General features: G+C 41.0%; 1 protein-coding gene across 2 annotated transcripts in view; it reads right to left on the bottom strand.

Moving 5' to 3' along the window:
- The window catches only part of vps41 (VPS41 subunit of HOPS complex), a 255,020-nt gene that overhangs the window by 78,145 nt on the left and 151,524 nt on the right, over positions 1 to 25,351 (bottom strand). For both annotated transcript variants that reach the window (XM_041189684.1, XM_041189685.1), the window contains exons 8-11: positions 20,761 to 20,880; positions 12,009 to 12,155; positions 10,250 to 10,316; positions 7,764 to 7,861 (exon numbers count right to left, since the gene is read on the bottom strand). In XM_041189684.1, coding sequence (XP_041045618.1) covers positions 7,764 to 7,861; positions 10,250 to 10,316; positions 12,009 to 12,155; positions 20,761 to 20,880 — 432 coding nt within the window. The remainder of the gene's footprint in view (positions 1 to 7,763; positions 7,862 to 10,249; positions 10,317 to 12,008; positions 12,156 to 20,760; positions 20,881 to 25,351) is intronic.

Raw genomic sequence — 25,351 nt, 5'->3', positions numbered from 1 at the left:
GGAGGGCATCCACTGCCAGTGGCTATGAAAGTGACCATGGCACTCAACTTTTACACCAGTGACTCCTTCCAGGGCTCTTGGAACTCACAGGTGACCTGTGCAGGATCTCACAAGCCTCCACCAACAAGCACATCCAAGAGGTTACAGACGCCATCTTCGTGAAGGCACAGAACTTCGCGCATTACGACCAGGATCAGGAAAACCAGGAAGCAAGAGCACTGGGATATGTGCAGATCTATGGTTTTCCATAGGTGCAGGGCAACTGCACTTGTGATAACCAGCAGTCAATCATAAGGGCTTCCAGTATCTGAACATTTAGCTGGTCTGCAACGCATCCCGGGGGTCTGTGCAGGATTCCCAGGAAACATCCATGACTCCGACATCCTTAGCAAGTCTCAGATCCCGACTTCTTCCAGGGTCCACAGAGGCTGTAGGATTGGACCTGGCGAGGAGGCGGGGGGTGCGCGCACAAGGGTTACCCTCAGAGGACGTGTGGCGGCCTCAGACTGCAGCAGAGAGACAGTACAACAAGGCTCATACTGCAACCCAGACTTTGGTGGAGCAAACAATAAGCATATTGAAAATGAGGTTCCAGTGCCTTGACACGGTCTGGTGGAGTACTGCAATACAGGTTTCAGAGGTTGTCACGTATCATTGTAGCTTGCTATGTGCCACACAACCTGGCGATGCAATGGAGGGAGGGCCTGGCTAAGGAGGAGATGGAAGAGCAGTGGCATAGTGGTATTGTCACTGGACTTGTATTCCAGAGCCCCAGGGTAATGCTCCTGGGACCCGGGTTCGAATCCAACTATGGCAGATGGCGAAACCTGAATTCATATGAACATATAAAATGGGAGCAGAAGTAGGCCATTTGGCTCCTCGAGCCTGCTCCACCATTCAATAAGATCATGGCTGATCTGTTTGTGTTTTGAATTCCACATTTCCATCTACCCCTGATGGCATTTGATTCTCTTGCCTAACAAGAATCTATCTACCTCCACCTTAAAAATATTCAATGACCCCTCCTCCACCACCTTCGGAGGCAGAGTCATACAACTCTCAGAGAAAATATTTCTCCTCATCTCTGTCCTAACAGGGCAACCTCTAATTTAAAAAAAAGTGGCCCCTAGTTCTGGACCCACCCACAACGGGAAATATCCTTTCCACATCCACCTTATCAATACCATTCAGGATCCTATATACTTCAATCAAGTCACTCTTCTAAACTCCAGTGGAAACAAGCACAGTTTGTCTAATGTTTCCTCATAAGATAACCTGCTCATTCCAGTTATCAATCTAGTATACCTCCTCTGAACCGCTTCCAACCAATTTACATCCTTTAAATAAGGAGACAAAACATTCGGATGTGGTCTCACCAATGCCCTGTATAACTGAAGCATAACATTCTTATTTTTATGTTCAATTCCCCTTGTAAAAAGGATAGCATTCCATTAGCTTAATCATCCTTCTTAATTACTTGCTGTACCTGCATAATAACATTTTGTGTCTCACGCACGAGAACAACCAGATCTCTCTACAGCTTGGAATTCTGCAGCTGTTTTGAGTAATATTCTGTTTTTTTATTCTTCCTGTTAAAGTGAACAACTTCTCACTTTGCTATGTTATATTCCATCTGCCAGGTTTTTGCCTACTCACTCAAACTATCTATATCTGTCTGCAACCTCATGTCCTCTTCACAACATACTTTCCTACCTATCATTGTCACCTGAAAATTTAGCTCCCATACCTTCACTCCCCTCATCCAAGTCATTGATATAAATTGCAAAAAGTTGAGGCCCCAGCACTGTGGGACTCTATTCATCACATCCTGCCAATCAGAAAAAGATCCATTTATGAATACTGTTTTCTGCCAGCCAGCCAATCTTCTTTCCAGGCTAATATGTTACCTCCTACACCATGAGCTTTTATTTTCCGCAATAACCTTTGAGTGGCACCTTATCAAATGCCTTCTGGAATCCAAGTACAGCATGTCTACAGGCTCCCCTTTATCCACAGCGCATGTTATCCCTTCAAAGAACGCCAACAAATTGGTTAACCATGAGTTCCCTTTCACAAAACCATGCTGAATCTTCCCGATTACCTTGGGTTTCTCTAAGTGCCCAGCTAAAGCCTCCTTAATGATCGATTTTAACACCTACCCCACAACAGATGTCAAGCTAACTGGCCTATAGTTTCTTGTTTTCTGCCTCCTTCCCTTCTTGAACAGAGCGGTTATATTTGCTACTTTTCAGTCTGATGGAATCTTTTCAGAATTTTGGAAAATTAACACCAACACATCTACTATCTCATTAGCCGCCTCTTTTAAGACCCTAGGGTGAAGTCCATCAGGACCTGGAGGCTTGTCATCCTGCAGCTCCATCAGGTTGCTCAGTACCACTTCCCTTTTGATTGTAACTTCATCAAGTTCCTCTCTCCCTTCCATCTCCTGATTTACAGTTATTACTGGAATGTTTTTGTGCCCTCTATAGTGAAGACAGAAGCAAAATATTTGTTCACTACATCCTCCATTTCCTTATTATCCACTCTTCACTCCCCATCCTCACTCTCTAGAGGACCAACACTCACTTTACTTACTCTTTTCCTTTTTAAATGCCTGTAGAAACCTCTGCTGCCTGTTTTTACATTTCTAGCTAGCTTCCTCTCATACTCTTTCTCCTGCTTAACCTTTTAGTCATTCTTTGTAGTTTTTTATATTCTGACCAATCATCTGACCTGCCACTCATCTTTATGCAGTTATATGCATTTTCTTTAAGTTTGATTCTTTCCTTAACTTCTTTAGTTAAGCACGGATGGTGGGTCCTCCCCTTAGAATTTTTCTTTACAGCAGGAATATACTTATTCTGAGTATTCTGAAATATCCCTGGAAATGTCTACCACTGCTTCTCTAATGATTTATCCCCTAGCTTAGTATCCCAGTTCACTTTAACTTCAATAAGAATCTGGAATTAAAAATTTGATGACGACCTTGAACCCATTGCTGATTGTTGTAAAGTTCACTAATGCCCTTTAGGGAAGGAAAGCTGCCGTCCTTACCTGGTCTGGCCTACATGTGACGCCAGACCCACAGCAATGTGGTTGACTCTTAAATGCCCTCTGAACAAGCAGCAATAAATGCTGGCCTAGCCAGCTATGCCCACATCCCATAAATGCATTAAAAAAAAGGAGCTACGCGTCTCCTCCGATGAGGATGATGTCGAAGGGGATGAGGGTGATGAGATCCTCGAAGACAAGGCTGCCAGCGATGAGACCATTGCACTGGCCAGGTGAGGCAGGCACGCTCATGAAGCCGTAATAGCCGCAAGGTTCATGAAGGATGATGACGAGATGCAGTGAGGACAGTCCTGACATTCTCATCTTGCATTTGTCAATGTTTAACTCCTGTGTGGCTGATGGCAGCGCACACACCCTCAGTACTCAGACTTATGTCATGGAGACCCTAATAATGGTGCCCTAATAGTTGCAAGATTCCAGGGGGATGAAGACAACGTGCAGTGAGGACACTCCATGGATATTCACAGTGCCTCTGTGAATGTCTCATTCCTGTCTGGCTGAGGGCAGCTCGCTTGCACTCTGTGATCAGGATCATAACATGAAGATGAAAGCAAAATTTTCAGGATATTGGAAATCTGAAATAAAAACAAAATCTGCTGGAAAACCTCAGCAGGTCTGGCAGTATCTGTGGCGAGGGAAACAGAGTTAATGTTTAGAGTCTGTATGACTCTTTTTGTTCATACCATGGAGACACAGCCGTGAAACTTTAAGTGCACTTTGGAAACCTTCAGCACTTGTTCTGTTTAGGACCACACCATCACCGGACAAGAGATAGAGGGCCAGTCCTACCTCAAAGGGTAGCACACGGAGAGAATGACAGAACTCTGACAACTGCCCATGACATTCTCACAGCAATGACATGCACTATTGAGGCGCAGGCATCACTGATGTGTCCAGTGAGTGTGAAGCTGGACCATCACTTTGTTCTGAAGGTTACCCACTGCACAGGGGAGAGGGCCCTGGATTGAAACACTTATCTTTATCTTGTATAGGAACCAAGGTTTCACAACTGAATGACAGGAACACTGCTCAGCATAATAAGGAGCCATAAACAAGGAGACATTCTTGGGAATTTATTTACAATAGTGAACAGTATGTACAAGTGATTAACACCTGTGCCCGTACGATGCAATTACATCTTCTTAACCTTCTTAACCCTGCCGCTAAGTCTTTGTGCTCCCCCGACATCCACAGTAGAGGTGGAGACAGCTTGCTGACTGCCACGTCCTGTTGTCTGTGATAACTTTAATGGGCGTCCTCTGGAGGGCTGCGGACTACTTTGGATATCCCGCTGTGGGCCAGGTGCACCCTCCTCAGCCTGTAGAGCAGATGGGGTCATAGGAAGAGAGGACTTGGATTGGCCGGACATTCCTGGAGTCACCTGGGTGGATGGCCCTGGGGTGTCGAGCTTCTGGTAGTCCTCCTTGTGGGTGCCTGACGGTCCCTGGCTAACTCCTTAAGAAGGGGAGGAAGCTGGAGTGAGATCGAGCTGCCCCACAGCCCTCTCGCATTGACACTGTTGGAGGCCAACTGTCAGTGGTGTCAGTGATGGAGTTCAGCATGGGCAGCAGTGCAGGACCAATGTCCTGTACCAAGTTCTCCATGGTAGCCGCCTTCCTGCCAGTGTTGACCTCTATGAGTCAGCATATCAGTGCTATCATCTCAGGCTGAAGGTGGATGAACTTTTCCACCGTCACTTGCAATCTGAGGATTGCACCAGACATCCCTTCCTGATATTACTGTGATTGTCTTTGCAGCTCCACCAACTGACTGAGGACTGAATCCAGAGGCACATCATCTGACTCGGACTCAGCAGATTCCTTGCATCCTGCAGTCCTCCGGGTACTGGTGACCTGGGATGACCCTGCCTCTGCCTACTGTGGAACAGGTTGTGTGCTGTGTTCACCAGAACATGATTCGGAGGCTACTCTACATCTAGATCCCACCGAGGTATGTGTTGCTGCATTGGTGGAGGGGTGGGTGAGTGCCATAAATGGTTTTCAATGGTGCTGCCCTCAGGGTCCTCATCCAAAGTGCCATCAGCACTGACTCGAGGTCAAGGATGCCTGAGAGTGATGTGACAGATGTTCCTAGGAGAGTAAATGGAGGTTATTAGTGCTTGGCAGCCTCATAACAAACAGAACAGTGGACTCAGAGTAACCTTGATAGAGGGATGACGTGGTGCAGGATCCTCATGTGGATGCTTGCCACCAGCCTCACCATTGCCGCAGGAACAGTTCATGTCCTCTCCGGCTAGGTCAACATGCGATTCTTGAACGGAGTGAGGGCCTTGATGTCCAGCACTCCATCTTCGGTCTGGGACCTCTCCCGATGATTGTCTGTGATCTTGTCCTGCACAAAAACAGATAGAGACAGTGTGAGCAAGCAATACGCCAGGCCAAATAAGCAGGATACCAGACATGCATGTGTGCTGAGTGGAGCCATGGACGGGATGAGGAGATGATCTCCAGAGGAGATGAGGCCAGATGGAGATGTGAGGGTGGGTGTGAGAGTGATGTCCCTTGAGCTGGCAGTGAGTGAGATGCCAGTGAACGTGTGATGGGCTTGTGAGTGAAAGAGTTTGGAGTGGTGAGATGGTTGACTTACCCTGGTGGCGCGGATGAGATCATTCATCCTCTTTCTGCACTGGATGGCCGACCTCGTGTGCAGCATTGGCACTGGCCACCTTTGCCACTGCCTCCCAAGCTGGAGTAGTGAGACTGAAGGGCCTCCTGTGGCAACAGTGGGGGTAGTGGACATCGCGGCGGACCTCCACAGCTTCCAAAAGGCATTCCAAGGATGCATCACTGAACTGGGGGGCTGCACTCTTCTTGGCTTTTGGGGAAATGTCTTCACCAGAGCAGTCCTGGGCTGCAAGCATTGAGAACTGTGCACGTGGCTGCAGTTTGAATAAGGTGCCCAGAGTGAGGAGATGGTGAGGTAACGGTGTAGTGGGCAAATCGGAGGCCAGCCACCAATGATCTGGCGTGACTGCATAACTTATGAGGCGAGAATGGGACGATACAGTGTGAAAGTCCGCCATTGCGCCCGGCGGGTAAAACATCTTTTTTAACGCCTGCTACTGTACTTAGTGCAAATCTGAGACGATTCTGCCCAATGTTTCATTACCAGGCTGTGACTCTAAAGCAATTGATATTAGCTTTGCTGGTTTTAACACCTGATAAATAGTATGCTTTATTATAAATTGAGGTTATTTCAAAGAATTAAATCTTTCACAGGATGAAACACTTTGGAAATTGCACTTTTATTCCTTTTTGCACCACACAAAATCCCTTTAAATAGAAATCCTCTCCCATCATGACAAAAAAATTCTTATGGCTTAATTTATTCCCTATACAGAATATCAAACTTTGATTATATTTTCAAAATTTCCTGCAAGAAAAAATACTGAAGATAGTAGAGCTATTGGAACATTTACATCCTGTAGATTGCCTACAGATGTGTTAATTCTTACTTTCACACATTGTTCAGAAATAAGTACTGTATTAAATTTGAAGCAGTACTTAAGACATTTCTCATTGAAAGTTTTAACATTACACAAGGGTCTTTTCAGGCAAATTATATGCAAGCAGAACTGAATGCAAAGTAACTATGCCTCTCCACCTTACTAGGTAGCACAGAGACTCAATCAATATGCAAAAATATTAAATAACAAGGTGCATAGGAGAAAAGGGGGTGGTGGAGGGAGGGCAGTGCAAGCAAGTAGCGTATCCATATCACTGAAGATTTATTCCCTTTGTGATGGTCAAGTCAAAACTTATTTAGTTATTGTCTATCTTAATTCTCTAACATAGAAGAATAATGGTAAATGAAAGAGTTCCCAAGAAGTTAAGGTCTGATTTTCTGAGAAGAAACTGAAAAATACAATATCCTGTTATAGCTGTAGCAGTCAACAAGGGATATGCAATACAATGCTTACTTTTGCACTTTGGTGTACATACTGAAAATATTGACAAAATGTCTGTCAATGAGTTGTGTAACTTCCCAGGGACAATCTAACTACAAATAACTAATTTCAACAATGTGTACTTGAATGACAGATTATAAAAAGAGAAATCTATCGGAGCATTTGATCGGGTGGGGATAGTGAGTAGAAACTTCAGCAGTGAAGGTTGAAGGATAAGCATCAAGAAAAGGCAAAGGACATTCAAAAACAAGGGTTTTAAGGAGAACGACAAGGGTTAAATTATTAGGAGAGACTGTATACTCAAGGCTTTTATTCCCTTGAATATAGAAGATTGAGGGTTGATCTGATGAGGGTTTTTAAAATGTTCAAAAATTTGACTGGATAGATACAGAGAAATGATTTCCTCTGATGGGGGGAATAAAGAACAAAGAAACAATTTTAAAATCAGAACCTGCCATTCAGGAATGAAATCAGGAAACACTTGCACAAAAGTTTTACCATGAATCCCATAACTTTGAGCTTAACTGTCATGTGAAACTTGGTCACGAGTGATATCATACAATGATCTGACAGAAAAGAGAAAATGGTGGACCTTTATTTTACAAAGGTCAAATTTCTCAACCACACAAATCCATTATTTTAGTACTGTTTTTAAAAACCAATGCACAAGAAGTCTCAACGAAAAGTAAAGTATTCCTCCTACTCTTCACCTTTCCTTTAACTGCACAGTCTTTAAATCACTACTGCTTGAATATTCCTTTACCGTTTGTTCCAACATCTCGTTCACATACATTAGGAGAACTAGACGCTCGCCAAGTGGTGCAAGTCCACTGATGTGAAACTCTGACTCGAAGGCAGACACTGCAAAGAAAAAATTACACATCACAGAAACTTTTTTTTAAATCTTGAGATGCAAAGCACCATTAGTTTACTCAAGTTATGACTCAGTTAATGTTTACATTTCAAAATGAATATTGATAAATTGTGTCCAAATTAATGAGAGCCAAGTGAGAAATAACAGTGGGTGGACTCACCAACGAAGCTATATTGCCTTTAAAAAAGTAATTTTCTCCATGTGTCCTAATCTTATCCTTGGTAAGATTACAGCTCTTAAAAACGCTGTTACCATATAAAGTGCTGAAAAATGTCTGAGTGCATCATTATATTTATAAAGTGACGCAAAATCCATTAGATCTAAAGAATGATCCTTGTCATTTTTTTGGTTGAAATACTCGAGAGTTGTTGTAGAGCAGAGGGTAAAAGTTCAACATTATCACCAGTGCAGTATAGGCGTGGCTAAAATCCAAAGATCTCCAGTTCATTATATGCACTTTTTGACTGAGTGCTCTCCCCTCCCCCGCAACTTACACTTCAGGAATTTATCAGTTATTGATACCAGAGGTGGTATTGCAGGTCATGATCTCAAAACATCTGTCATTTGGACAAAAGGGTGGGCTGTCTTTGCTAGAATAGCACTAGCTGAAGTGATGGATCTTTTCACAAATGGGCTCCTTCTGGGGTTGGAGTAATGGTAATGCTGTGTGAGCAACCAGAAATGCAGAACTTAATCTTAAACAGATTCAGCTTAATGGAGTTATGGCAATTGAACCCATGCTATGAATCTTTTTCAGATAAATCCTAGCTGGTGCTAAAGCCTAACTTGGCCTCTAACTTAGGCAACACATCCCCAGAATAACTATCATACTTACAGACTGCTAGCAAACATTGCATCCTATTATGAAACCAACTGCATTTCATTAAGGGGATACTCAATAACCTTGGTCTGCAGGCAGACCAAAAACATGCAGCCAAGTATTTGGATATGCTGTTAACAGAAGGCTACACTCACTTTCAGACATGCAATAGTATATTACCGTACTGCAGGAAAGTGGTCTACATAAAAGCTCACTTAAAAAGCTTCCTTACAAGGATATTGCACTGTACACATAAAAACTGGGATGCCCTTTACTGCAAAAATACTGCCAATGAAAATGGTAGCAGGATAATTAGATCTTGAGTTTTCGTAAGCTAGAGTCCAACAATTTGCACCTATTATTCCAACTGGAGCACAGAGGTCTCACTGCATTCCCTCCAGAGCACTAGGCCCACATTTTGAAGGCTGGTTTTGCTGTCTTTATACTTCATTTAGGAAAAGAAAAAGTAGAATCAGTTGATAAAACATACAAGGGTTCTAAACTGGCTTGTGTAACTTATAGTTATCACTGCCATCACAGAGGCTGTGCAACATTTTACCCCATAGTGGTCTGCAAAGTCGGACCTGTTATAAACCCAAATAAATGTCCCATTTCTGTAGTTAATACCCGTTGTGCAATCTAGAAACCCCAAGTACGCTTGTAATTATTCAAGCCTGCTTGAAAACCGCCTCCAAACCCTAGTCGTGGCCACTGATGAGCCTAAAAGTCTAAATGCTTACTGCACAGTGTTTGAAGGTCCTTGGTGTGATAATTGGTTGATGATAAAAAAGAGAAAACACATTGTTGTTTGTCTTTCAAAGAGCTGTTGTCAAAGCAATGAAGAGAAGTACTTCAGCATGAGAAATTACAGTATGTTCCTTGTTGGCACTCTTATGTATCGGGCCAGAGTCTCTGTACAATATCAATCATTCTCACCCTGAATCCACACAATTCCTCATGTTGACAACCTGGGCTTCTTTCTGACCAGAATTAGGTGTAATGACTGAATGAGGGACAGTTTAACATAATGGCCAAATCGTGTATTGGTACAACAGAACATTGCACTGGTTACATACATTCTTACACTACTCAAACTTGTGGGTTTTTCACATATGCAGAAGGGTGTGAACAATAAAACTCTATTAGGAAAGCTTCTTGCTTGAACTTAACTTGTCAGCACTTGTTTTGCTCATGGGTATATATGCTCTTTGTATGATCCAACGCTTCTGCATTGTATGTGCTAAAAATGGCTTCATGTACTTTCTTTCTAAAATTCAACATTCCTTCAAACTTCTGTGGAAAATGTTTCAACTAGCAGGAGCTTCAACAACCGGGGTGAATGAGGAGATTTCTTTTTGCATAACAAGCCTGACAAACTCATTAAAACTGACAATTGCATTATATTCATGATAAAAAAATTAGATCACACGACATTCAAAACTAATTGCTGTGCTTACAGTTCCTGTAGCATCTCAACTAGCTATTGATAGAATTACTATTTCACAAATACGTGCGTTGAAGTAGAAAAGCGGCTGACTTAAGAGAAGATTTTTACCGATTTCAACATAACGAGTGGGCAAGTCCCTTAGATCAGTGGGATCACGCTCCTTCACCACACATACCTGAAAAAAACAAGATGGCTTACAAATTAAAACAATCAAAAATTCTCCTCCTAATCAGAGGGTGCCACCTACTGCGGTATTTTACAACTAATGAGGTGATGCTGTGTTCCGAACAAATTGCTCTGTCCTAAGTCACTTTCTAATCCTTCGCTATAAACATATCTAAAAGAGCATGTGAATGACAGTGCACCACATTCTAAGGGAGTATGCCCAACATTTGTGTCAACATCAACAGGTTTCACTAACATAAGCATGTTAAAGATGCATCACACAGAACTTCAAATATGTCCCAATTTTCTTTACTTTGGCCTATAGTACAAAGTAAAGACACAGGTGCAAAAATGCTATTCTCTTGAGAGTGTTTTTAACCAAAGGTGTATTAAGAAAACATCTCAACCCACTACATCACCACTACATTTAATTCACAAAGAACCCTAAAATAACATTGTCCTTCCTGCATTTACAGCCTGTAACTCTGGTCCCTCGTTTCCCCAGCTTCTCCATTTACAGCCTCTAAGTATGGTCTCCACCCCTTCCCTCAGCATCTGCATTCAAGCCTTTAGCTGTAGTCCCTATTGCCTCAGCAAAGCATTCAGTCTACAGCTGTTTTCCCAATCCACCCCCACTCCAACCCTACCTGTCAAGGTGGACCAGATCTCAGGCTGCTCTGAAGTCAAGCCACTCCCCTGCGCTCCCAAACCCCCTCACCCGCCCACCTCCAAACTAACCTCTATGTGTAACAGAGTCAGCTCAGGTGGCTTGTTGTAACAGATGTAATTGGAGTCTTCTAACAAGATAGGAGACAAGTTCTTGAGATTTGTCATGGTAAGGAAACTGGTGTTTTCAACAAGAAAAAAGTCATGGAAATTTAAAACATATTCAACTCTTTCTTCCACAAAAAGGAAGTAAAAACAAAAACACTTGGACTATCTTTCCCCTTGAAGTGCAGAGATGGTAAAATTAAATGATAAAAGACAGGCTCTATTTGCAAATTCTAACAAATCTCTTCATGGATCAAGATCTAAAGCAATGCAAGCCAACTGGCACAAAATTTAAAAATCCGCTATAAATCACTACACTTACTGTCTTGAAGTGAGGGAGAAAAACAGCAGATTGGATTTTTATTTGAACAGATTTTAACCTATTCAGTTTTATTTTTCATTTAAGCATTCCGAGCAACTGTCAAGAAAACGACCAGGGAAAGAATGCATAAAATATTTCAAATAAATTTATGATGAGCTACTTTCGATTTCAATGGTGCTGTTTACCTTTTCTTTTTAAGTGCTTTGGCTGCTGCAGCAAAACAAATCTTTTAAAAATTATTACTGCATTCTAGAAATTTACAATATCTACTGTGCATATTAAAAATATAGATACATAACTTATTCTTCCCTTTTATTTTGAATTTTGGTCATGTCACAGTCTCACCAACCAGAGAGCAGAGAAGTCTCATTCAGGTCTCAGCTAATTTTGTTGGTCACAAGGAGTTTTTTAACAAAGGTCAAGGGATAAGGGTTTTCCTCCAAAAATAATTCACTCACTAATCTAAAGATTGATAAGATTTCAAAATAAGAAATGTAACTAAGAAAATGCATGGACATTAGGATTAATTGCCTTAACTGAACTACCTTCATAATTTTGGGAGAATTTAAAACTTTCACAAGATTGCCGTTGATATTAACTGGAACGTACCTTAACAGATGTTGCCCAGCCAATAATGAGCGTTATGTTGTCCTTCCAGCAGAGGCTGCAGAGGTACATATCGGGACGAAAGTTTAAATTGTCTCGAGATATGTTTGTGATTCGCTGCTTTGAACTAAAATCATATATCTTGACTCCCTGAAGGAAGAAAAGTAGCTTGAGTGCGATCAGAGAGGAGTTTAAAAAAAATGTAGAGTTTTTCCATTGAAATAAGTCACAACACAGCAGAGATGGTTCTTGTGAGAAGGGGGGAACCACCTCATAGAGCATCATTTAACCATCTTGGTGTATTCTATGGGCATGGGCTTTGGTTTCTTTTTTAAACAGTTTGCATGAATATGACGGTTCAAATAGCTTCCTTTTCTGCTGTAACCATTCTATGATTCTCGTCAATGATGAATTAAGACCAAGCATTTTCTAAAATCCTGCCCTGCAATGTCCAGATGTTTCAAGTAAAGGTGCTCATGGGGGTCAGTGGTCACCACAGTTATTACTACAATGAAAAGACCTCAACATGATAAAGATGTTCTTCGTTGCCAATATCATTAAGGAAATCAACACTAAAATTAGGCATTCAATGGAAACATCATTGTTAAAACCACAAAGGTGAGGACATTTTAGAAGCAAAGACGGCATTTTGCATTGATTCTCTCATTAAGGCACCACTCTTAAGATGCATCTAAACATTTTATACATGGATAATATAATAAAAAGCAAGTAAGTACTGTTGAATATGTATAAGATTTTCCTTAGATTACAAATGGAGTATTGTCATTTTTGGCCATTCCAATATAGCAAGGACAATAAGGGTCATCTTTCTCTTTCATTTAGCTGATGTAGATGTAGAGCAACAAATATACTTTTACAGTCTGATCGTTAAACCAGATAATTGCATCAGCAATGGATTGTTTCGCTATGACCTCTTTTGTATTTGTGAATCGGGTATTGAGTTATCATATGTTCTATGGTCTGTTCTGGATGATCACAGTTGCACATGGAATTTTTAATTTTCCATTTGTGCATCAAGCATCCACATCTGATGCGGTTGATGCAGATGTGGTTTAGGGTTATCCATCAGCTTTGCAAAAGAACAAAACTAGGGATATTTTACGTCAGGTCTTTCACAAGGCATTTGTGACTTCTCGTGAACATTCGGCTTTCCAAGCTTTTTCAGGGTTGAAATTGCATTGTTGAAGATTAAGCAAAGATGTAAAGTGGCTACAGGAGGGTTTGGACATATTTAGTGAGTGGACGAGAACATGACAGATGATATATAATGTGGAAAAATGTGAGGTTATCCAATTTGGTAGAAGGAACAGATATGCACAGTATTTCCTAAATGGTAAGAGATTAGAAAGTGTAGAAGCACAAAGGGACCTGGGTTTCCTTGTCCATAAGTCATTGAAAGCTAACATGCAGGTGCAGCAGGCAATTAGGAAGGCAAATGAAACGTTAGCCTTTACTGCAAGACGGTTTGAGTACAGGAGTAGTGAAGTCCTGCCCCAATTGTATAGAAGCTTGGTTAGACTGCACCTGGAGTACTGTGTACAGTTTTGGTCCCCTTACCTCAGAAAGAATATTATTGCCATAGAGGGAGTGCAACAAAGGTTCACCAGACTTGTTCCAGGGATGGCGGGACTGTGTTATGAAGAGAGATTGGGGAAACTGGGCCTGTATTCTCTAGAGTTTTGAAGAGTGAGAGGTGATCTCACTGAAGCCTACAAAATACATAAAGAAATAGACAGGATAGATGCAGGTAAGATGTTTCCCCTGGTTGGGGAGTCTACAACCAGGGGACACATTTTCAAAATATGGGGGAAGCCACTTAGAACAGAGATGAGGAGAAATTTCTTTTCTCAGAGGGTTGTGAATCTTTAGAATTCTCTACCCCAGAAGGCTACGGGAGCTCATTCATTGAGTAAGTTTAAGGTAGAGATTGATAGATTTCTGATTAACAATAACGTGGAGGGTTATGGGGGTAGTGTGGATAAAAGGCATTGAAGTGTTCGATCAGCCATGATCGTATTGAATGGCGGAGCAGGTTCAATGGGCTGAATCCTGTTCCTATGTCCCTAAGTGTGCACAGGTCCAAACTTCAAGTGGGGGATGTTGTGAAGGCCTGATTGATAGGGAGATGTTAGTATTCCTCAATTCACTGGACTTCCTGGAGAGTTACGGCATCATGGGGAATGGATGTGTGACGGCATGGGAAGCAGAGTATTGGGGATAACTCAAAGGTTCTAGTGCTATATCGCATTGCAGTGTTCTGTTGAACCAAGTCAAGTGTGACTAGTCCCTATCTATGCATGGTACTTGGATACACAGTAAACAAGGGCTGTTGTCTGAAAAACTGATGCGGATGATCCACATCTGCTTGTATTTTCCAGTTAATGGACCAGGCTGACCCAGTCTTCATCTTGGTGGCCACCTTCAGTTGGTCCTGGAAGGTTAGGGTGCAGTCCAACTTCCTAGAAATAGTTTGGGCTGGGGTCATGTTGCATAATATAACTGCAGAAAGTCACTTTCAGGGTTTGCTTAGTGTTCCTGTAATGAAGATGGAATGCACTGACTGTTTAGTGCGGGTTTAGCTTGAGTTTCCAGAAATATTCCTCCATGTTGTTTAGGCCCTGATTCGAAATGAACATGATGTTGTAGATGATGGCTGCAAGTGTCGCGAGGGCAAGGTCATCAACATGCAAATTTGCAGGAATTTGTTGCTGACATTGAGGAGCATCGATGTGAGTACTGAGGTTTTGTGGAAATCCATTGTTGAGGAACGGCAGCAAGCTGACATTGTCATCCAAATGCACACACAGTCATCTATTGGTAAAATTACAATCACTAGGGAAGTGGTACAGAGCAAACTGATGGAGCTGCAGGCTGACAAGTCTCTGGGTCCAGATGGACTTCATCCTAGGGTCTTAAAAGAAGTGGCTAATTAGGTAGTAGATCTGTTGGGTGCTAATTTTATAAGATTCCATAGATTCTGGAAAGGTTCCATCAGACTGAAAAGTAGCAAATATAACCCCTCTATTCAAGAAGGGAGGGAGACAGAAAACAGGAAACCATAGGCCAATTAGCCTGACATCAGTTGTGGGGAAGATGTTAGAGTCGATCATTAAGGAGGTTATAGCTGGGCACTTAGAAAAATACAAGGTAATCAGGAAGAGTCAGCATGGCTTTGTCAAAGAAAAATCATGTTTAACCGATTTATTAGAATTCTTCGAAGGAGTAACATGCTGTGGATTAAGGGGAGCCTTACTGTGCTATACTTGGATTTCCAGAAAGCATTTGATAAGGTGCCACATCAAAAGTTACCGCGGAAAATAAAAGCTCATGGTGTAGGGGGTAACATATTAGCCTGGACAGAAGATTAGCTGGCTGGCAGAAAACAGAGAATATGCATAAATGGGTCTTTGTCTGATTGACAGAATGCGACTAGTGGACTCCCACAGGGGTCTGTGCTGGAGCCTCAACTTTTTACAATTTACATCAATGACTTAGATGAGGAAAGCAAAAGCATGGTAGCTAAACTTACATACGACAAAGATTGGTTGGAAAGTATGTTGAGAAGACGACATAAGGAGTTTGCAGACGGATATAGATATGTTGAGGGAGGGGCTAAAATCTGGCAGTTGGAATATAACATGGGAAATTGTGAAGTTGTTCACTTTGGTAGGAAGAATAAAAAAGCAGAGCATTACTTAAATGGAGAACGGCTGCAGAATTCCGAGGTGCAGGAGGATCTAGGTGCTCTTGTGCATGAGTCACAAAAAGTTAGTATGTAGGTACAGCATGTAGTCAAGAAGGCTAATGGAATGCTATTGTTTATTACAAGAGGAATTAAACATAAAAGTAAGGATGTTATGTCTCAGTTATACAGAGCATTGGTGAGACCACATCTCGAATACTGTGCACATATTTAAGGAAAGATATAAACACGCTGGAAGCGGTTCAGAGGAGGTTTACTAGATTGATACCTGGAATGAGTGGATTGTCTTAAGAGGATAGGTTAGACATACTGGGCTTGTTTCCACTGGAGTTTACAAGAGTGAGGGATGACTTGATTGAAGTGTATAAGATCCTGAATGGTCTTGACAAGGTGGATGTGGAAAGGATGTTTCTTCTTGTGCTGAGTCCAGAATTAGGTGGCACTATTTTAAAATTAAGGGTTTTCCTTATAGAACAGAGATGAGAAGATTTTTTTCTCTCTAAGGATTGTGCGACTTTGGAACTCTGCCTCAGAAGGCAGTGGAAGTGGGGTCACTGAACATTTTTAAGGCAGAGGTAGATCGATTCCCTCGCCTAACAAGAATCTAAGATTATCGGGGGTACTTGGGAATGCAGAACTCTAAACAAACAGGTCAGCTATGATCTTATGGAATGGTGGAACAGGCTTGAAGAGCCAAATGGCCTACTGCTACTCCTATTTCGTATGTTTGTATTGCTCAGCATCATCCATAGTAAATGTAGTATTTTGAAGCAGGGAATAATTATTGCGAGTTTTAGCCTTTAATCCAGAACACGTCATAAACTGAGGACAGGTCTACAAAGGCTGCACCAGTCCTGGATTTTCTTCTGGAATCCTACCTTGATGCGCACTCAAGAAAACTTACTCACAGCAACAGTGATCAGACTGTTCATCAGAGATTACTGACTCAATGAGACGCTGATTCTCCAAAGGATGATAAATTCTAGGGATTTGTAAGTCATGTGCAAGAATGAGTTTGGCTACAGTTTCCAGAACAGTTTATTCAGTTTGAATATGACAATAACCATCATTTTATTCCATGGTTTTGATGCATCCGGATTCTATAGTATTGATGTGCAGTTTCAACAGCTATTGAAGTCCCTCAGGCCTAGATGATGAAGGAAGTCCAGTGGAGATACATCTCCACTGACTACTTTCCCTTTCTTCACTGCGGCTAAGCCCTCCTTCACTTCATCTGTGCTGATGGTGGTGGGTTCTTGTGGAGGAATTGAAGTTGTTGTCCAGTGTAGTCAAAGATCTCTTGTTTGGTATTTTTGATACCCAGTTCTTTTGTGCTCTCTGCAAGTTTGGAGTCTAAGGAGTGGGGCAGGCTTTTGAAATCCAATGTTCTGTTGGATTAGTGGCTCCAAGATGTTGTAGCAGGGCCCAGGCACAGTGACTAAAATGTGTGAAATCCACACCATCAACATACTCAATTCACCATCACCTTCTAGTTTAGAAACTTTGGTGTGTCCTACTGGTAGCACCATCAAGCCGGTCCCGAGTCTCTTTTGTAGATCAGAGGGTGTGCAATTCCTGGAAGCTTTATGGGATGCTTTTCCTGGTGGCAGCAATATGGAGTCAAATGAACTGTTGACAACATTCTGGTGTCATGAGGGTTTGAATCACCAATTTCTTAATTGCTGCCTCATAGCAGTCCCACTTGGCTTTGCCATGTTCTGTTGTGGCATTTGTTTTGACAGTATCTCAGTGCCAATGTGAGCGATAATGGGCTTCTGTTGGCTGTTAGGGAGGTAGGGGAGCATTCTGCAAAATGTCTGAGGAGGCTCCTGTTTTGATCTTTAGGTACAATGGTGAGGTCCAGTTTGTAGTTGTGTCATTAAACAGACTGGAAAGCTGTTCTCTGTTTTGGAAAGAAGGCTAGTTGCAGATCTTCCGTGGATATCTAGTCCTTGAAGCCTTCACCATTGGCTTTATAAGTCCACATAATGTGGTGGCCATTAAAGTCACCAATGTATAGGCCAGGATTGGTGCACTTCAGGCCACTGGCTTTGCTCATTTCAAATTCGTGTCTTTGTACATGTTGGTAATGTGCAGCTCCCTGATCTTGATGGCGATGATACAGGTGGCATCTCCCACAGTTGTGGAGGGAAGATAGATGTTGAAATCCGTGATGGCGTTCTTCACGGATATGGCCAGGGCATGTTTCAGGTAATAGTAGCAAGTCAGGAGGTTGCATCTGTTGTATTTTCTACCTTACACAAAAATACCAAACACAGGTCCTAAACATGCTGTTGGGTGTTCATACATGGTCCTGGACAGATGCTAATAATTTCTTTTGGATTCCATGTTCCATCGTTTGGGTGCTGTATTCATACCTTTTGTCCAATGTTTAAGTTGAGTAATTCTTTGCCTGCGTGTCTGGCTTGTGCATCCTTCATTTTCTCTTGTTTTTCAATGAATGTATCTTGTACTCCTGGAAGTTTTGATGAATGATGACGGGGAAGGATTGTTTGCACTTGCCTGAACAATAATTCTGCTGCTGAAGGAATGGTTGCACTGAGTGGTGTTGCTCTAAGGTATAACATTGTGGCATGCAAATCTTGCTTAATTTAATGGCATTTATCAGTTGCAATTCTGGTCTATGATGTGCAGATGCTTCGCAAGGTAATAATGATTCTTTTCAGTTTGTCGTCTTGGCCATTGTCTTATTGATGCCAAGAACGGTAATCAAGGTCAGGTCTCTGCATGCTGGTAGGCCAGCAATCACAATCAGTGTCCACATTATAGAATATCTGGGATAAACATGGCGAGTTGTTATAGCAACATTCAAGTATGATGGATCCTAGAGATGGAATCTTCAAGCCATTGTAGGCTATAAGCTTGGCATCACCTTCCACTTCTGCAAGTGCATGTTTTTTAGTATATAAAGAGGAACAACATTAGCACCTACACCTATATTGATTTTTGTCCACACTATGTTTCTCAGGTTTCTGTGGGCATACAATGTGAATAATGGTAAAAAGGCTTTAACAGTGTCAATACGTTCTGTGATGTTGACTGTATGGAATGCCTGCTCACTGTGTGTTAATGCTCTGGTCATCCTCAACATCCAATTTTGGAAGCTCATTTTATGGATTTTTGTTTGTGATATTTGGCACACTCCCTTTGTTTGTTGGAATGTTGTGCCTTGCATCTGACCATGTTGTGGCGTACAGCCACTTGTTCTGGCTTTGGTTTCCTACATTGGCACTTCTAGTGTCCTCTGGTGCCACATGCTTTGCCCATATTGTGGAAAGCTGGGCAATTTATGGGGGTATGTATGGATCTGCAACACCTGCATGGCTTAGAAGGTTTGTCTGAATTGGCTATATGCCAATGGTACATGTAGCATGTAGACTCTGTCTACCTATAAGGGTTGCTTCATACTTGTGTCCACTTTTTGTCCATGGCAGGAACAAATATTCAGCCTTGCACAGTTCTTCAAGGCTTAAATTTTGTGGTTCCACTTGCTTGCAGTTCCTTGGATGGCCACAGCCTGTTGTTAGACATCAGGTCGATGGCGCTATTGCTGCCATCCCACGTTTTTACTAGGCCCTGCCCACGAAGCTTTGAATCGGTGTGAACATGTCCCGACACTGAGAGAAATAATTTAATGTCGATGAAGTTCTTTTTTAGCCTTCTTCAAGCTAATGGAGGCTACCGCTCAACGGATTCTTTTGCTTGGCCCTGTTACAAACGTTTGGTTGCCCCCTCCCAACACCACTGCCCTCCCCCTGGGTATTCTCGATCTGATGACCTGCAGGAGAAGCAGTTGCTCACGTTATTGGAGCCCTGCCCAGCTCTACACCTCACCAGGTTGTCTACCAGGTGTTCTCATGCAAGCTGTTAGTGGCTGAACTTAGACTCCCTAGATTTACAGCTTTTTTTTTTAAAACCAATACCAGGACCCAACACCTGCCTGTTGGAGCAAGATGTGATGTCCCGAACATGCAGATCTACTGTGTACTGGACACCTACACTGCTGCAGAATCACTCATGGAGCCTTCCATGCTACTGTAAGGACTGCAGATGTACTTGTGGGTCTTCAAACTTTAACACACTGGAATTCTGTTGCATGTGGAGGAGTTCAGTGTTGCAGGTTCTGCAAAACTTCAATTCAAATCTTCAAACACCACCAGCTGCCATCATGTTGTGTTTTCTACCTTACACAAACATAGCAACCACATGCAGAGGATTGATAGCTCAATTAGGTGGATCCTTTTATTTGAACAGATGAAACTATATACAGGAACATCTGAGAGGGCTCTATCTTCTGTCCAATGATCACATGAGCATATACATTACATCTTATCTGGTGATGCACAGTAGTTTAGTACCTTAAAAGTATGCCACAACAGTATCCATGGATACAGTAGTGGCTGGCCTGTTGGTCATTGGTGTGTGATGATGTTGTGCATCTTCACATATTTGCTAGATACTTGCAGTTAAGCCTGGAAAGATGCTCAATGTTGAATTGGAGAATTCCTGTTCCAGGGCCTATCTGGCATGTTGCTTGATAGAACCATGAGAAGGGAACAGTGAAGAATCAGTAAACAATACTGGGAATAAGGAAAGGCTTGAAAAATTGGAACTTTTTACAACTGGCGTAGAGAAGGTTAAATGGGATTTAATGAAGATTTTCAAAATTATCGAAGTTTTTGAGGGTAAATAATGGAAAGGTGCTTGCACAGCTTGACAACTGAGCAACATGAGGGCAGGAACTTAGGATTATAACTAGAAACAGAAAACAAGGTGAAACTATATACACAGAGGGTTATTACAACATGGAATGCTTTATCAAATAGTTACTGAGGCAGGGCTTAATTTAAAAGTGAACTAAAAAAGTAATTGAAAAAGAACATGAAACAAAAGAGCAAAGGAATGGAAATGGGACAGACAGCTCCAATTTATAGTTCCCTTGTACCCAGAGGCTCCAGTGAGAATTTTTCAAGTTTCATATATTATTAGTACAGCAATAGATTTCATTACCACACTGTTTGACCATGCAACAAGGTTGCCCCTCCATTTGACATTCATTATGGTGCCTTCTCCTTCGTGTAAAATAGTTGTTTTCCACCGGTTCAACCAGTTCCGTTCATACAGCATCAACTTGTAGGAAAGATTTGGGAAAGGGTTGTGGAGGAAGAATGAATAATAGAAAAGTTACTGTCAGAAAAGCACGTGGTCAAAATGCAATTCCTACAATCTTTGCACAAGTTTCTGTCAGTAGTTATCTTTGCTTAGTTAAATCAAATATAGAGATACATCCTTAAAAAGATGAAAAGGACTTGTAATTATGGTCAGTGTTGTAGCTGTCAGTTGCAATGTACAGTTTTAAAAATCTAAATGAAATGCTTATGGTTAATTCTTGACTATTCTTTCCATTGTTTTTTTATTTTATTGCGTTTTTCAACTAGATTTGCAGCTTTCTGCAAACATCTACTTTTGACACTTGTAACCCTGAATCTGTATGCAACCTTATCATTGCCATTACCCTGGTAGGAAGTCAATGCAGTTATAACATCAACCACAAGGGGGCAGAACAATGCAAAGAACAAAAGAATGACATCAGTTACTGAGAGCTTGGTGAGCAAAAAATGAGTGTGATAAGGAAATTACAAATAGGGAAGGAAAGAAATTAAATCCAAGTGAAGTAAAAACAAATCTCATCTGGCACCAAGGCTCCATCTATTCAATGTTGTTGAAATTGAGATTTAAGATCATTATATTTTGAAATGTGCCTTTAAATTTAGGTTAAAATGATGGGGGTCATGTGACTATTCCAGATTTGCCTGAGAACGAGCCTGTCTTACTCAAGGGACTGGTGAGAAAAGTGTAAAGTTCTCACACTTGGGAACAAAGGGCAAGGGCAGCTGTGCTAACAGTAAATAAACGTGCTGACTCCAAGCTTTTGGGGCAAAAGGGAAAGAGAGGGAGGAAAAGAACAGCAGTTGATCTGGTCAGCAAAGAGAAGCTGCAGGTTCACTGTGAACTACTAACATCAGGTGTGGGAGGGAGATGGTCTCTAATCAAAGAAATGCATTCTGTAGCCATTTAAAGAAACTGGGAGATTCATCCTGCCATGGACAGAAGGGAAGGAGAATCATCTGAGTGGACTTTACTACTGGTGGTAGATTTGGGAAATACTCCAAAAACTGGAGGAAGCACCTGGAGAAGGTCATTCAAAGTTGCTACTTGGCGAAACAGGAAAAAAATGAACACCCGGAAGCTGGATGCAATTGTGGATCGTTTGCTATAAGGACTGAATTCTGTGGAGAGTGCAATGTGTGGTGAAAGGTGAATGTTCTTTTGTGTAGTTTAAAATATAAGTTGTCTAAAAAAGTGTTTAGTTAATATTGTTTTTAGTCATTTGTTACAATTAAAATCTTAAAAAGTGAAATCTTGTCGTCATCCTTTTCAGCTATTAACTGGAAGTTTGAATTTCTTTTCAGATGTTATCTGCCTCCACAGGGATCACAATATATAGAAACCAACCAATGTGTACTGTCCAGATTCCTCTACCAACTTTAAACAGTGACGTCTTTGGTGCTGTGCACCTTGGAGGTGATATATCTGTTGCTCTTGTCCTCCTGGGTGGTGGAAGACACCATTGTCCAATTGTGTGCAACACACTGTTACAAAAATAATCTATATACAATGAGGGAGCTCAGTAAACATTAAAAGAGCCAAACAATTATTTATAGTTGAAAAGCAGGGTGTTAGAAATCTGAAATAAAAACAGAAAATGCTGGAAATACTGGCAGGTCAGGCAGCATCCATAAAAAGAAAACAGAGTTAAAGTTTCAGGTTGATGACTTTCATCATAACTGGGAAAAATTAGAGATGTAATACGTTATGAACATGTGGTGGGTGGGATAAGGACAAAAGGAAACTCTGTGATAGGGTGGAAGGTAGGAGAGATTGAATGCCAGAGAGTTGGTCTTAGAGTATACTTCTGTTCCAGTGAAGCTCAACGTAAACTCGAGAAACAGTTCCTTGCCTTTCGATCAGAAATTTTACAGCCTTCTAGGCTCAACATAAGAGTTCAACAATTTCAGATCGTAAACTCTGTTCTCCAATTTTGTTTCCTTTTCTTTGCATGTTTTGGTTTTACTCCTATTTTCGTTTTTAGATAGTAGCACACCTGCTCTAGGCACATCTTTTGTTTCTTTTCTTGCCCCATCACCATTCCCTTTGGCCCTGTAAGACTTCCCTTCTGCTTTCATTTAAATTAGTAGTAATATCTTAGCCTAGTGATAAACTTGAGCACAAGGCAAACTTTCCATTAGTTGAAGGTTTTCACTTTGAATTGTTTAACACAGTGGCATCATTCAACCAGCACTTACCACATGAAGAATGCATTATATAACTTGAAAAACATCATTGTATAAAGGTAGAGGAGCCTGAATAGTGCACTCTGATTAGTTTCTCCACACTAAATAGATGGAACCAAGATAATAAGTGAATTCCCTTTCTTTTGACATGGCTTTTGTTTCATTTCTTCCCTTCCCCATTTGTCTCCTTTCCTTTCTCACTTACATTTTCTGCTCGCCTAGTTTTCAATAACCAGTGTGTCATTCTACAGTTTCATTTTCCTCCATTTCTTTTATTGACTGTTGCGACTTGGTACATTTAAAAAAAAATATATTTTATTTATTGCATGGTCAAGGAATTGATACATTTTAGGTTGTCTAGTAAACTCAAGTGTTCATTTCCATTGCCAACAAAAACTTATGCACATTTCTATAGCGGTAATTTTCCAAACCCAGTGCTACCTTACATAAATTCAATACTACACAGCAAACCAGAATCAGCCCTTTATTATAGCTGTGGCTGAGTAACAGTACTTTTGTCTCTTAAGTTAGGAGATTCAGGTTCAGGTACAACTGAAACTCCAATGCAAACTGGGAAAGTGCTGCACTGTCAGCAGCTCTGTTTTTCGGGTAAGATGTTGAACCGAAGTCCCATTTGCTCCCTCAGTTGGACACTACGATTTCATGCATTACTTGAGATTGAGAAAGGTGGTATACGAATGCAAGTTTTTTCCTTTCATTTCTTGAAGGCTTTGATGAATGAAATGAATTATTTAAAAATGTAAGCTAAATTACTTTATTGACAGCGCTGTATAACTAGCACTCAAAGTCATGATTAAACTAAGAAAATGTAGCCTTAAAATTATATAATGATCAGTGATGTTATGGAAATCATACTTCACTAAAGGAGTCTAAACTCCTGTAGCTGTACAGAAGCAAACTTCTTATACTCTATTAAATATCCAACAATCAGTTCTGCTTAAAGCTACTCATAAAACATTAAACAAAACCAGAAGAAACTGAAAAGCTCAGGCAGCAACTAGGCAGAGAATAGGCAAAGTGATGATTTAGGTATGGACCCTTTGTCAAAACTGGAAGTTACTACAACAAACGACATTTAGAAAGGAACAAAGGGAAGAGAAAAAAAATAGAAATAAGAATTAAAAAATTAACCTTTCCTTTGCAGGCAAGCCCTGAAATAACTACCAATGGAAGCTGAGCTTTAGTGTGTCAATTGTTGTACTGCTGAGATTTATGGCAGGATATCTATTTGACTGAAAAAATCAATTAGATCACAATTAATTGGAAAAAACTATACTAAATTGCATACAATTTGCAATTTAAAACTGTATAAATTGAAGAATCATACAGTACAGAAGGAAGTCATTCGGCTTGTACACGTGCTGATTCTTCAAAGAGCTATCCAATTAACTGTACTTTCCTAAGAGCCGTATAATTTCTTACTTATGAAGTATCGATCAAATTCCCTTTTGAAAGTTACTATTTAAACTGCTTTCACTGCTCTTTCAGCCAGTGCATTCCAGATGCACAACTTGCTACATAAAAAAAACTTATTTCCATCTCCTCTCTATTCCAATTATAAATTACCTTAAATCTGTGCCCTCTGGTTACTGACCAACCTGCCAGTGGAAATGGTTTCTATGTATTCTGTCCAAATCTATCATAATTTTGAACACCTCTATTAAATTTTCCCTTAACCTTCTCTGAACTGTTGCAGCTTCTCTAGTCAATCAAATTACATTTGGCAGACAAATGTCCACCTTTAAAAGAACCAGAAGCCAAGTTTGTTGAAATATTTAGGAAAGAAAATGACAAGTACAAGTGAGTTGTGAGATGGCAGTTTGAAGGATGTGAAACCCTTTAATTTTGTCCATATTATAATTGCATTAAAAATCAGCTAAAATATAATTAAAGTTTATCATCGGAATTGGACATCAATTTGAAGCAATAGGCAATAAGCAATAAATTAATTAGGTGAACTTTTGACAAAGAAAACAAAGTCTCAGGTATTAAAAGGATTCAACACCTTCTACCAGAAGAAAGACACACATGGACCCCATGCCTTCTAGCTGCATTAATATTCCTGCATAGTTGTTTTGATTCCACCTACCTTGTCTATTGTACAGGGCTAATCACTAAAATGATTAAAAATAAGACAAATCACAGCAAAACAGTGTTACACCATATATGGTATACACAGGCCAGTTTTGCAAACTGGCAAGAACAGCAGGTCAGAGCCAATCAAT

This window comes from Carcharodon carcharias, chromosome 6 (assembly GCF_017639515.1).
Source record: "Carcharodon carcharias isolate sCarCar2 chromosome 6, sCarCar2.pri, whole genome shotgun sequence".
NCBI classification, from domain to species: domain Eukaryota; kingdom Metazoa; phylum Chordata; class Chondrichthyes; order Lamniformes; family Lamnidae; genus Carcharodon; species Carcharodon carcharias.
This window is presented reverse-complemented; position numbering and strand designations above follow the sequence as displayed.